The sequence below is a fragment of the Helianthus annuus genome, chromosome 1 (genome assembly GCF_002127325.2).
Source record: "Helianthus annuus cultivar XRQ/B chromosome 1, HanXRQr2.0-SUNRISE, whole genome shotgun sequence".
In the NCBI taxonomy this organism is placed as follows: domain Eukaryota; kingdom Viridiplantae; phylum Streptophyta; class Magnoliopsida; order Asterales; family Asteraceae; genus Helianthus; species Helianthus annuus.
Window position 1 is genome coordinate 130,239,325 of NC_035433.2, and position 14,206 is coordinate 130,253,530.

At 37.2% G+C, this 14,206-nt stretch overlaps 1 protein-coding gene across 1 annotated transcript; it reads left to right on the plus strand.

The window, feature by feature from the left end:
• Window positions 1–1,086: 1,086 nt before the first annotated feature.
• LOC118491425 (glutathione S-transferase T3-like) lies at window positions 1,087–2,431 on the plus strand. The gene is made up of 2 exons (XM_035989206.1): window positions 1,087–1,533; window positions 1,656–2,431. Exons 1-2 carry the CDS (start codon window positions 1,152–1,154, stop codon window positions 2,429–2,431), a joined length of 1,158 nt encoding a protein of 385 aa, XP_035845099.1. The 5' UTR covers window positions 1,087–1,151.
• Window positions 2,432–14,206: the final 11,775 nt, after the last annotated feature.

The following is a 14,206-nucleotide window of genomic DNA, read 5'->3' on the forward strand; positions in this document are numbered from 1 at the left end:
CCGCTATCAGCAGGTCAGTCTGCTGTTGGTACCAGGAGTGTAAGTCCACGCCTGGTGGGAGCACAGTTGGGGCCTGTGATAAATCGTGTCCGAATGCAAAGGATGGGATCCTTTGGGTGGACGTGCCAATGTGTCCGGGTTGGGGGGTCGAAGGGTGGACCCCTGTTGGGACCGGGGGATTTGGATTATCCGCATTGGTGTTTTGGTTATCAGTCATGATCTTGAGAGGGAGAGGGATGGATTAAAAAGTGCTAAGAGTAGCGGTGGGCGCCAATGATGAAACAATGGTTAACCGGGCAGGGTTAACACACTGGTCTCGTCAAGAAGGGTTAATCCCTTCCTCTCGGAGATCGCTGGCTGGGTCGCCGGTGGATGATCTCCTGCACAAGGAAACAAGCCGTGACTCGTAACAAGGAGGATGGGGTGGGGGGTGCTCCTTGTTACCACTCTCCGGCGTGAGAATCAGTAGTTTGCCCTTGGGAAGCAAAGTAAGATAGTAGTAGTAGTGAGAGAGTTGTGAAGAGATACCTCAAACCTGGTTTGGGGTCGGTATTTATAGCCGAGGAGTGAAGGAGGAGATTGATGGATGGGCTGACGACGAGCTGCACCGTTGCAGGTGTGTCAGTCTCGCCGGCCGTGGGGGTTACGCCACGTCAGCCCATTGCTTTAATAGCTCTGACAGGGGACTGTCGCCGGCGCCACTTGCCTCGTGGTGTCAGCCACTTGCATGGCGTGTCAGTCCACTTGTTGGATATGCAGGATGCGGTGCGAGCCGCATCGCTGCATGCGGTAACGTCTGAAGTTACCGCGTCTCCTACTTGTGATCAAGAAATACGCGAGATGCGGTGTTGGCCGCGTCATCGCATGTGGAGACTATTTGCTCGCTTCCCTTGTCGTGACGAAAATGGCCATATGATGCGGTGCCAGCCGCATCGATATGTTCATCTTCTTTTGTACTTAGGTCAAGCTATTCATCTTCGGACCGAATGGGTTCGAAGGATGTGACCGCGTGGGTGCGGTTTGCTTACTGGTAGGGGTTTGTTTGATGCGGGTAATGGTCGTTTTGGGACCATACCCCTTCAAACCCCAACCCGAATAATCCCAATCCGAACCAACCTAATTTTTTTTCGAGTCCCGCTTACACTCCGACTATGGATCCTTCGTGGGGGACTTCGCAATTTCCGTTTTCGGGTTTCCAACAAGTTCAACAAACACCCAACGCCTTCTCACAAATGTCTCAACTTCAACAACTTCAACAATATCAAGCGCTCCAACAATTCATGCAACGCAACACGTTTGAACAACTCCAATCGCAATCGCAACCCCCGGTTCAACTTGAAGATGATGATGAAGAAGTCGTCCCCGAATCACCACCGCAAGAGCTCACGCGTAAAAAAAACAAGGGGAAGGGAAAGAAGGTTGTTGAACCCGAAACCGCGGAAAAACTGAAACGAAGTGGGAGACCTTGGACGAAAGTAGAAGAGGAGGCGCTAGCTATGGCGTATGTTAAGGCTTCTACTTGCCCGATAGTCGGTATAATTTTTTTTATTTTTATTTTCGGTTTCTATTTTTTTATTTTTATTTTCGGTTTATATTTTTTTATTTTTATTTTCGGTTTCTTTTTTTTTACTAATGTACTATTTTTTAAAATTTAGGAAACAACCAATCGGGTACTAGTTTTTGGAGGAAGACAACGGCGAGGTTTAACGCGATTATGGAGCATGGTCCGGCTCGTGATATCGAATCCGTCTCGGCCAAATGGCGAAAAATGATCAAGGTCGTCAACGCCTTTAATCAAATTTATAACCAAATTTACCTTAATCCTCCAAGCGGGAGTAACGAGGCGGACATTCTTAACCTTGCTATCGCCAAGTGGGACTCTGAAAATTCAACGCCTTTCCCGCACTTCCGAGCATGGAAAGTTGTAAGTAAAGAACAAAAATGGAAGCCGATTCCAAATGAGGTCGCAACGGCCAAACGCACTAAAACTTCCGAGTCCGGAAGTTATAGTGCGGGAGGCTCCACCGCTCGATGTCAAATCGACATAAACGACGACCCGGAAGATGACGAGGATGTCTTGCCCGTTCACGAGTCGGAACGTCCCCCCGGGAGGGACAAAGCAAAAAAAGAAGCGGCCGCAAAGCGAAAAGTGGCCGGCTCGAGTGGAGGTGGCGGCTCGAGTGGAGGTGGCGGCTCGAGTGGAGGTAGGGGCGAAAAGGCATCGTCAAAAATGGACGACTTGATAAGCGAATTCCGTTCGTTCAAACAGTTCGCGGCCGAAAAGTATTCTCACAAGAAAAACGTGTCGTCCGACTATGCTCGAGCGGAAGATTTTAGGATTATGCGATTGGATCTCGACTCGGTTCCGGAGGATGAACGCGAGGTTTATCGGAGGATGAAAGAAGAGGTGAAAAAAAAATGGACGTCGTAGATTTTATTGTTTATTTTTTATATTCGGTTTCTTTTTTTTTTTTAGGAAATGTAATTTTTTTTATTTTTTTATTTTCGGTTTCTTTTTTTTAGGGAATGTAATTTTTTTTTATGTTATGAAATGAAATTATTTATGTTTTTTTATGTTGTGTTTTTTAAATTTTATAAAGTTTATTAACTTGGTTATTAAATTAAACAATAAAAAATATGTGGTGGGGCCCCATCCTCCATCCCCCTCCATCTTCATTTTGGCTCATCCCATGCTAGCCGCCTACGTGGCGCCTACGTGGAGGCTCATCCCCGTGGGGATGAGCCAAACCATACCTTCCAGCCTAATAATAACACATGACTAACTATGTGTATAAAATCAGTGATGGATCCATAAATTATTTTCTAGGGTGCAAACGAGGGGTTCAATAAAATTTTCAAGGGTATTGGCCTTACAAAACAATCTGAAAAGAAAAAAAATAAAAAAAAAAAGATTCAGGATGCATAATTTTTAGCTATTTAACGACATAAATAAACCAATACATAATAATTTGAGTTATATTTTTATTTATATTAACCTTGTTTCTATTTATATTAACTTTCTAAGAATATTTTTTTAATATTATTAAATTATGTTTTTTTAATTATCACTTATATTAACTTTCTAAGAATATTTTTTTAATATTATTAAATTATGTTTTTTAATTATCACTTAGACGGATAATGTGTGTATATTTTTTCAATAATATTATAATTTAAGAAAAATCAAAGGAAAGCAGTTATAATTTATTATCTTTTGTCCAGCGTTCACAATACATTCGCCATAAAACAATGCCTGGGAAAGTAGACTCCTACTCATTTAATAACAGCTGTCTCAATCGATAACCTCGTTTGTATGCTCCACCAACCTATTTACATAAATTTATTAATGGAAAATGTAACTAAAATTTTTACAATTTGATAATTTAAGATTAAATTAAAAAAAAAAACTTTAGATTTTATAAATGAAGGTGATTTGTGAATGACAAAATTAGTCTATAAATTTATAAAACGCGAGTTTGTTATTTATAATTTTATTTGTTGTATAATTTTTCAGAAAAAGAAATGAGGATATTTGTTGAGGGGAAGTTAAAGATGATACATTATAGAATAAATTGCGTTTATTGTAAATAGGGGCGTGAATTTCTGACACGACCCGAAAACCCGACACGAACCTAACACGAAATTTGCGGGTTTAGGTTTAGTCTAAACGGGTTTGGGTCAGTTTCAGGTTGAACCCGCGAACTCGTTTAGGCTAACGGGTCGGGTTCGGGTCAACCTGGTCGGGTTGGCGGGTTGACCCATTTAACACATTTATACTATATTATATTTTTTACAATATATTTTATGTCATAAATTAAATGGGATGTGTATTTTATGCAATGATTATAACTTAAAAATAGAAATTAACATAGATTTTATAATTTAAATATGATATTATACATTTGTGTTTTTTAAGTAAATTTTAATTTCAATATATTAATTTCAGAAAAAAATAAAAAAATTCGGGTTGAACGGGTCGTGTTCGGGTCAACCCACGAAACTTCGGGTCGTGTTCGGGTTCTTATGTATGATACGATTTTCGGGTTCGGGTCGGGTTCGGGTTTGTGTAAAATTTTCGGGTTCGGGTCGGGTTGAACCCGCCAACCTGCGAACACGACCCGTTTAGCACCCCTAATTGTAAATGGTTTTAGATATTTATACCTAATAAATAAGTAAGTAACTGTGTCATGTATATCAATTATGTGATTCTAACATTATTCTTTTCGCTTCTTACTTCACCCCTTCGTATTAAAAATTAGAAATTTAAACAAAACTCAACTAAAAAAAGCAAGGACGTGACCCGGAAACCCAACTCAACAAAGCTAAGACCAATAACAATCGCAACAAGTAACAAAGAGAAAAGACATAAACTACAAACGAGAAGCCGAAAGCCAGAAGCTCCCGGCAGGAAGTTGATACATCAATAGCTGACGACCAGAAGCTAAAGTTACCGTACACGTTTGAACTTGAACTCAACGGATCAAAAGTGACAGGACTTTGCCCAAAAGCACATAAAGGTGACCTCGAGACACACAAACCTGAACATTACCCAAAGAGGCAAGGCTAATCTGCAAGCAGCATCAAATAAGAATAAGCTTTACCAAGTCAGGAAGATATGAGCTGGCACAGGCTTCCTTGGGCAGAACACTCTGTCTATAAAAGGAGAGTCTTGTCTAGCTCCAAGTAAATTCTCTCATTCTACTCACTTATTATCCTTTACCATTTCGCTTAGACTCTCAAAGATATATCGACTGATTCTCACGTTGGAGTCCAAACGCGGGAGACCATCTCTCGCGTTAAGACTAACGGTGTTCTTTGATTGCAGATCACAGCCAAGGAGCTGTCTTTTGAAGTTGATCCTAAACCTTTCACTGCCATACTCTTGTTGCTTTAACAGGTAATAAAACATATAATATATTAATTTATTGGTTATTAACTTATATGAGATACTAGGTTAGAATCTCGTGTATTACACGGGTTGAATAAATGTAATTTATATATTAAATAATAAAAAGTTATATTTTTATAAACCCTGTATATTGTACGGGTTAAATAAATGTAATTTTATATATCAAATAATAAAAAAAAGTTATATCTTTAAAAACCATGTGTATCACACAGATTAAATAAATGTAATTTTGTATACTAGATGCTAAAAACGTCGTATATTTAAAAAAACCCCGTGTATAATCGGGTTGAATAAATCTACAAAATAATAAAAAATTACATCCTTAAAAACCCCGTATGTTACACGTGTTGAATAGATCTGAAAAAGAGTTATATCTTTAAAAACCATGTGTATTACACATATTAAATAAATGTAATTTTGTATATTAAATACTAAAAACGTCGTATCTTTAAAAAACTCGTGTATAGTTGGGTTGAAGAATCAAACAAATAATAAAAGAATTATATTCTTAAAAACCCTGTGTATTACACGTGTTAAATAAATCTAATTTTACATAGCAAATGATAAAAAAGTTATATCTTTAAAAACTTCGTGTATTACACGGGTTATAGAAATGTAACTTTATATAGTATAGATAATAAAAGAAGTTATATTTTTCAAAACCCCGCATTTTACACGAGTTGAATAAATATAATTTTGTATACCAAATAATAAAAAACGTTATATTTTTAATAAATTAGGATAACATTTAATATTAGTTTATTATTTATATGTATATTTAATATAAGATAAGTAGGAGAGAGAAGTATTTGTTTTAAAAATATATTAAATTAATAATTTAGATTTGAGGATAATATTTTATTAAAGTATGATAAGATTTAATATAATTTATTTTTTATTTAGTTAATATAAGATAAATATCGGTTTGAGGATACCTTCAATAGATGGCACATATATTTAAGTTTTGAATTAATATTTATCCGCTTAGTTTAATTGTTCCATTAGTACACATAAAAATATACGCTTAGTGTGATCATATTTACTAAGCTCTATTTATCGATTATATTCTATTTAATTAATATATTGTGCATACTTATCTAATTTGCCCTGGAAATATCTTTGAATTTTCAGCAGTTAAAAAAAACTTACATTAAAAAAATACTAACAAATACTTGATATGAACTTTAATTTAAAAATTTGGTATTGTTTCAGAAACGATATTTAATCAAGATCATGTTCCGTGTATTTGTAACTTTCTCCACATCTATAATAAGCTAATTAGTATGGAGATAATTATGTAATTTTTCAAATTTCAAATCAAAATTAAATCCATAAATTATAGATTAGATTTAAAACACATTTTAGACTTTAGATTTACAATCAAAATAAAATTCAAATATAATATTTATTTGAGTTAATTACATAGTTAGTCCCTGTGGTTTGCACAAAATAATATACTTAGGTACTAATAGTTTAAAATTACCTTCTAGGGTATTAACTTTTCATTTTGCAACGTTTGGGGGTATTAAGTTCTTGGGTATTAACATAGTTAGTCCCTATGGTTTGCACAAAATAACATATTTAGATACTAATAGAATGTGATTTTAAGCCTACAAATAACGTTAATACCTCCAAACGTTAAAAAATGAAAAGTTAATACCCTAGAATGTGATTTTAAACTATTAATACCTAAGTATGTTACTTTGTGCAAACCACGAGGACTAACTATGTAATTAACTCTAATTTACTCTTCTTTTTAATTTAAAATTTAAAATTTATCTATAAATTATTGATGCCCTCATTGAATGATATGTGTCCCAAATCAGGTTTCTTTTATTATATAGTATAGATAGATTTTTGACTTCCAATATATTACTTTTTTATTATTTGACTTTATTTTATAATTCCTAAATCTTTATTACTAAGTACTAACTGTTTAATATTTTTCTTTATTCAGTCCGTCCGTGTAATACACATGTATATAATACAGTGATACAATAATGGTGAAATATATACTTCTAGTTAATTTTGCAAATAGAATGGTATTTTTTATAAATTTATAAAAGGTATTAAATTTTTTTGAAGACTACATAAACAAAACTGTGTTATATGTCATTTATGATGATACCCACAAAATATCCATGTTGAGAAAAAGTGAAACTCCTCTTACACTTATCATTTTTTGGTGAGTGTAACCTAACCAAGAAAAAGACTATTGGGTTAAATTTGATGCTATGAGACTTTGATCATTAGATATTGGAGAGATAAATTTCAAGAGTAAGGAAGGTTTGATAAGGCATATTTAGGGGTTGATGCTTTGATTTTTTGGTATAAGATGTGAGCAGACATTTTTTTGATAGTATGTAAATCATTACTTGCTAATAGGTAATGGACGTGACGCTCGTATCTATCCTAACTAGCATGCTTTCGAGATGTATGCTTCAAGTCTTAACGATGATATCGTCATTTGAAGTCATTCCTTCCCTCTTTCCAGTGTCGCCTTCTGAGTTCTAACCCTTTTTTAGGCATTGAGCCCCATCAGTCATTATCGGGATAGATTCTTCTAAAGCATCAGAAACTTATTCTAAGGAATAATAATCATCGTTCTATATTTAGAATATCGGAAGATGTAAATGTTTAACAATGTATTTTGTAGGGTGATTGGAGGGTTACAAATTAAGATTATACCCTACAGTTATGATGAAATTGGCCCAAGACATGTATGGGTCACTAATCAAAATGTTAGCATGCACTATATTCTTGAAAGCTAATATTATTTTGAGAATGATAGGTGTCACCAAAGGTATGGGGTGCATATAGTTCATTGTTATCATAAGGAAATAGTTGGCGTGGGGCACACGTAATCACCTTGTTATGTTGATTGTTGTACGGTAAATAACTTTTGTATCGAAGAAACTACCTAGCAAATAAATATTATATATTTTCAATATTGTTTATTATTTGATATTGATATTGTGTCGATTTCTTATACTAACCCATAAAACTCACTTTATGAAACACTTTTTAATACTAGGTTATCCCAGTTCGTCGTCTCGTGAAGTAAATGTTCAATCTCTTCCTTCACTCGTCGTTAGCTGAATCTCCCGCAAAACAGAACACCAGTGACTCGCTACAAGGAGGGGAATGGGGGGGGGGTGGGTTCTCCTTTGTGACCACCCTCCAGCGTGAGAATAAGTACTGTTCTGAGGAATATCATTAAACCTGAAAAGTGAGAAAACCGATCCTTAAACCTGAAGGTGGAGTCCTCTATTTATAGCCGGAGAATGAAGGAGGATGAGGAGGAGGCCTGCCAACTAGCCAGTGCTCGCCAGCTGTCCGACCAAGGGGAATATCATTTCTGTCCCCTCTGCCATTGCCAGTCTCGTGGGTGACGTGGCGCGCGCTTACTCGTTCCAGCTGGGCACCTGCTGGTACTGGCTGTCAGCCTGTCCTCCACAGATCTTGGTTTCGTGGCTGTTGTCCATCCATTGGTGCCACGTATTGTCCTTTTTGTCGCCAGGAGCATCTTCTTTGCTGCCATGTGATTCCTTCCAGAAGATTCCAGAAGCTTCTGGAAGCACCTGGATGATGTGGACGCCATGTTGAAAAAGTGGTGTGGTCCCTGTGACATGTGTGCACTGATTTGGGACCATACCTCTTCACTTTACTTGTAGATAAAACATGTATGGTGTGTGTTGTGTGTCCTTAGGGTATACGGGGCGCAATCGGGGAGGGAAGCGGTGAACCATTTCCCCGATCGGGAACACCGCCGCCATCCCCGCGGGGTCCCGAATCGGGGGTGAAGATGGGTGTGAGGTTACCGACGGAGAGAGGGGAAAGGTGGTGGGGCCAGCTTTGTTTCAACCAATCAATGCTTTCCTTTTTTTTTTTTTTTTTTTTTTTAAAAAAAAAAAACCCAATTCACCTAATAGGGGAGTGGCGCCATCAAATGGGGGTGTTAGGGGAGTTTAAGAGGGGAGTTGATGTGGCACACGGGGATTGGTTTGGCGTAAGAGAGTGCACTCACCTATTAGGTGTGCACCCCCTTCACCCTTATGAGTAGGATTGAACTCCATCCAAGCTTAATACTATTCTCACTCGTACTTAACTCGATCCAACTCGTAAACTGACTAGTTTCTTTTTTTTTTTTTTTTTTAATTATGGTTCCCAATTAACAAGCTAACAACAATATGAAGTTATACAAACGTAAGAAAAAGTACGAAACTATCAACAAGGATGAAAATCTATTTGAGTGCTACATTTAGCTTGACCCAACTCAAAAGTATATACGAGCAACATAGCTTGATCCAAATCAGCTCGAGCTAAGTTACGAGTACGTTCATCTTGACCCAGCTTAAAAGTTTATACGGGCAAACATAGCTTGAACCAAATCAGCGAGAGCTAAATTATGAGTGAGTTTTGTTGAAGATGATAACGAGCAACCTGTGAACGCAATAGAAATCACAAGTCAGTTAGAAAACCCAGTGAAGGAAGTCATGTAAAATGAATTGATTTTGAAGATGAGACAAAGAGGGATTTACATATAACTCAGACTAACATAGGGAAATATAGTGGTGCATAAAAAACCAGAACCCGAAAAAAACCCGGATCCGAGCACTAAAAAGCCGGGTATTTTAAACCCAAACCCGAGGTATGGTATTTCAGCCGAGTACCTGAACTTGAACCCGGGTTTTTTTTATACCCGCTTTATACCTGGGTTTTTTGTATACCCGGGTTTTAGGAATACCCGCACCGGGTTTTATGAATACCCGATACTAGGTTTCAGGAATGTATGCACTTTGACTATTCTAGTTCCTAGTAACATGTAATCTTGTTAAATTAAAATTTTATATTATTAAAGTTCATATTCATAAACCAAAAAAGATGTTGGGAGCAAAAAAACTACAAAGAAATAATGAAACAGAAAAAGACCACCAGTGATTTCGTGTTTTTTATACCCAGTCTGGGTTTTTTTTCATACACGAACCTGAAAATAGGGTATTTTAATACTCTGGTATAGAAAACCCGAACCTGAGTATACCAGGTATGGTTTTCCTGGCTAATACCCGAACCTGAACCCGACCCGGGTATTGAAAATACCCAGAAAAACAATACCCGGTTATACCTGTACCTGGGTATATACCCAAACCCGGGCATTAAAAAAACCCGGTTTTATGCACCTCTATAGAATATTCTCGACTAGGACCAGCTGAAAAAACAAAATAAAAAAGTTGAAAATACAAACAAAACTATGTGCACGAGTAAAAAAAACGAAATAAAAAACTTAAAATACAAACAAAACTATACATGGCCCAATCTTTAAATGACGGGCCAGCAGCAGGCTCACCTCGTGGGCCTAACCCATCTTCATGGTCCATATGTGTCATTTTATCACCAACACAATGGAGCCCCATTCCACAAACACTCCCAAAGCACGAAAACAGACCCGGTCCACCGTATACCGCCGCACTTTGACCTGAAGCTACTTGAGCCGCCGAATTTATTGAACCGGTGGGTGGCGGCTGTGGAGGCACAAAGTCAAAGTCAAACTCATGGGTTTAATATTAGCGGTGTAAACGAGCCGGGCCGAGCCCAACCAGGCTCGAGCTCGGCCTGTCATACTTTTATGAAGCTCGAGTTTGTCTCAGTTTGAGCCTACTTATTTGAGTTCTAGCTCTTCAAGTTACTTTGAGAACAACCTCAAATGAGCTAAAAGCTCGGCTCGAGCTCACTCCAACATCGCTTAATGAGACAAAACTCGGTTCACCAATGTTAGCATCAGTATTGTTATTTTATTATATTATATATAAAAAACTAATTTTGTTTAGGCTCGCAAGCCTAAACGTGTTGTTTTGAACGAACAAGAAGGGGAAAATTTCTCTAATGATCTTATTGAATACAGGAAACAAAATATATACAACCCTAAAACAAACTAACGGAAAAGTAACAAAACTAACTAACTAACAAAACGTCGTTAAATAACTATCTACAAATATAACCAACCCCCCCCCCCCCCCCTCAAGTTGGAGGGTATGACAACCCCAACTTGGTAATAAGAGCATGATGATGATGACTGGGAAGACTTTTTGTGAACATATCAGCCGGCTGCTCCTTTGTAGAAATATGAGATAAACTGATAAGACCTTCTTGTAATTTTTCACGGACAAAATGGCAATCTAAATCAATATGTTTCGTCCGTTCATGATAAACTGGGTTCTTAGCAATGTGAATAGCAACTTGACTATCACATTTTAAAGAAATTGGTGTAATGGAGGACACAGAAAATTCATTCAGTAATCTAGTTAACAAAGTAAGCTCAGCTGTAAGCCTGTAACCCTTCGCATAGATCTATACTCAGCCTCAGCAGAACTTAAAGAAACCGTTGACTGCTTCTTTGACTTCCATGAAATGGGGCTCCCTCCAAGTAAAATGAAATAACCAGATACAGACCGTCTTGTATTAGGACAAGATGCCCAATCCGAATCACAAAAGGCTTCTAAAGTAAAATCTTGAGAATCATTAAAGAATAGCCCTTGATCATATGACCCTTTTACATAACTAAGAGTATGCAAAGCAGCCTCCCAATGAGGAAAATGAGGAGTTTGCATAAACTGGCTAAGGAACTGGACAGCAAAAGAAAGATCCGGTCTTGTGTGAGTCAAGTAGTTTAACTTTCCAACAAGGCGCCTATATTTCAAGGGGTCATAAATAAAAGACCGAGATCAGATTTGAGCTGTAAATTTGCAGGAAGAGGACAAGATTTATTGAGATCAGTATTGAACTCACTAAATTCTTGTATAAGATCTTTGGCAAACTTTCGTTGTGTCATTATTGTACCATTTGGAACTTTCAAAACCTCAATTCCTAAAAAATAGTTGAGATAACCCAGGTCTTGATTTTGAAAGTACTATCCAAAAAAAAATTTAAAGCATCCATTTCCTTGGAATCATTCCCTGTTAGAAGAATATCATCAACATACACTGCAATATGTACAATTGAATCACCCATGTATTTGGAGAAAAAGGAGTGATCATCAGGAGACCGAACATAACCTCTTGATTTCAAAGCATCAGACAGCTTTCCATACCATTGCCTGGATGCTTGTTTAAGGCCATAAAGAGATTTTTGCAGCTTTAAAACTTGAGAAGAATCGGTCAAGATCATACCAGCAGGAGGACACATATAGATTTCTTCATCAAGATCACCGTGAAGAAAAGCACTATTTACATCCAATTGATGTAAAGGCCAATGCTTTTTAGTAGCTACAACAATCAGACTTCTAATGGTTGTCATCTTGACTACTGGAGAAAAAGTTTCAGTATAGTCAATGCCTGCTTTTTGAGTATCTCCTCTAACAACAGCCTTGCTTTAAATCTCTCAACGGTTCCATCAGCTTTGAATTTGACTTTATAAACCCACTTGCATTTTATTGGCTTCTTTCCTTTAGGCAAAGAAGTAACAAGCCAAGTATGATTAGCATGTAGAGCATCAAGTTCCAATTGCATAGCAGCCTGCCATTCAGGAGAAATAACTACCTCTTTATAAGAATTTGGCTCCATTATGATATTCAAATTCTGAAACAAGGTTTTGCTAGAGGTTGAAATATGAGAAGATTGAACATGATTTACTAAAGAAATATCAGTAAGAGTGTGAGGACAGGATGTTGCAGAATTACATTGATAATCATCGAGATAAGAAGGGGGTTTGGAGTGTCTAGATGATTTTCTTAACGGTTGAGGAACATTTGAAGAATGAATTAAACTAGAAGAAGGAGGAACCGGACTAGACGAAGGAATAGAACTGTTAGAAGGATTGAGAATAGGTTCAAGAAAATCAAAAGGGACATCAATGGCGGGAAATAAAACGGAAGAAGAGGAATTAGGAATGGATGGAAATAATGTTTCAAAAAATATAACATCTCTTGAAACCAGAATTTTATTGTTCTTTAAATCATATAGTTTGTATCCTTTCTTACCCATTGGATAACCAATAAACACACAAGGAATGGCTCTAGGTTGAAACTTGTCTCTGCCTTGTTTTAATGTTGAAGCATAACACAAGCAACCAAAGGCTTTGAGATGATTGTAAGAAGGGGCCTTACCAAACAAAACCTCATGAGGTGATTTATCATAAAGAATATCAGTGGGAAACAAATTTATAAGATGAGTGGCAGTTAAAAGACATTCTCCCCAAAATTTAATTGGTAACTTGGATTGAAAAAGAAGAGCTCTAGCAGTTTCTAACAAGTGTTTATGCTTTCTTTCTACGATTCCATTTTGTTGTGGAGTGGCCACACAAGAAGTTTGATGTATAATGCATTTTGAAAGAAGGTATTGAGTATGGGTAGCAGAGGATCCTAACTCAAAGGCATTATCAGTTCTCAAGCATTTTATCTTTGCTTGAAACTGTGTTTCAATCATATTTATGAAACTTTGTAATACATCAAAAGCATTACTTTTAGTAGAAAGAAGATGAGTCCAAGTAACTCTAGTAAAATCATCCACAATGGTCAAAAAGTATCGAAAACCATTATGTGTAGATGCATTGTATGGACCCCACACTTCCACATGAACAAGATCAAAAGGATGAGATGTTTCAGTACTACTAGTAGTGAAAGGAAGTCTGTGTTGTCTGGCCAAAGGACAAATCTCACAACAATCAAGTTGATCATCTTTAGAAAATGAAAATACAGACAACTTTTTCAATTTGTACAAAGGTAAATGGCCAAGTCTGTTATGTCATGTTCTGCCACTAACACTAGCATTACAATATGATTGCCTTATTCTAGAATCAGAAACAACACTAGACTGCTATGCAGTTAATCTCGGCGCTATAGCGTCGATATCTCGGTTATCGGTGGTAGCCCAAAATATCGTTTTGTAATATCGGTATTATATCGGCCAGCGATAATATCGGCGATAAACACTGATATCTCGCTGATATTTTGTATAATCTGTAGCGGTTGTCTCGCCGATATCTCGGCCTGGGTCAAAATTTCGCATTTTTTATACAAATATGCATTTCACAGCAAAAAAAAACAGAAAAAAAAACGAACAGAAGGAGTGTTTTGAATGGTGCAAAAACTGCCTCACACAGGCCCGGTTTTTCGGAGCTGCATTCGCGTCCGCGGGACGTGCGGGCACGCACGAGTTCAACCAAATTCCAGCTCAGAAACTCACATTTTGCACCCCCCCTGAGTGCGGGTAGGACTTGTGATAAAACATGTCATAAAGCTACAATGAAGTAGTAAAGGCTTTACCTTGTAAACAACCACTCACTTTGTTCCCACACCAATGC

Bases quoted from the DNA above. Each gene is read 5' to 3' on its own strand.
- LOC118491425 (XM_035989206.1), top strand. From the start codon at position 1,152: ATGGATCCTTCGTGGGGGACTTCGCAATTTCCGTTTTCGGGTTTCCAA. The intron at 1,534-1,655 runs GTATAATTTTTT...TTTAAAATTTAG, and splicing joins TTCTACTTGCCCGATAGTCG to GAAACAACCAATCGGGTACT.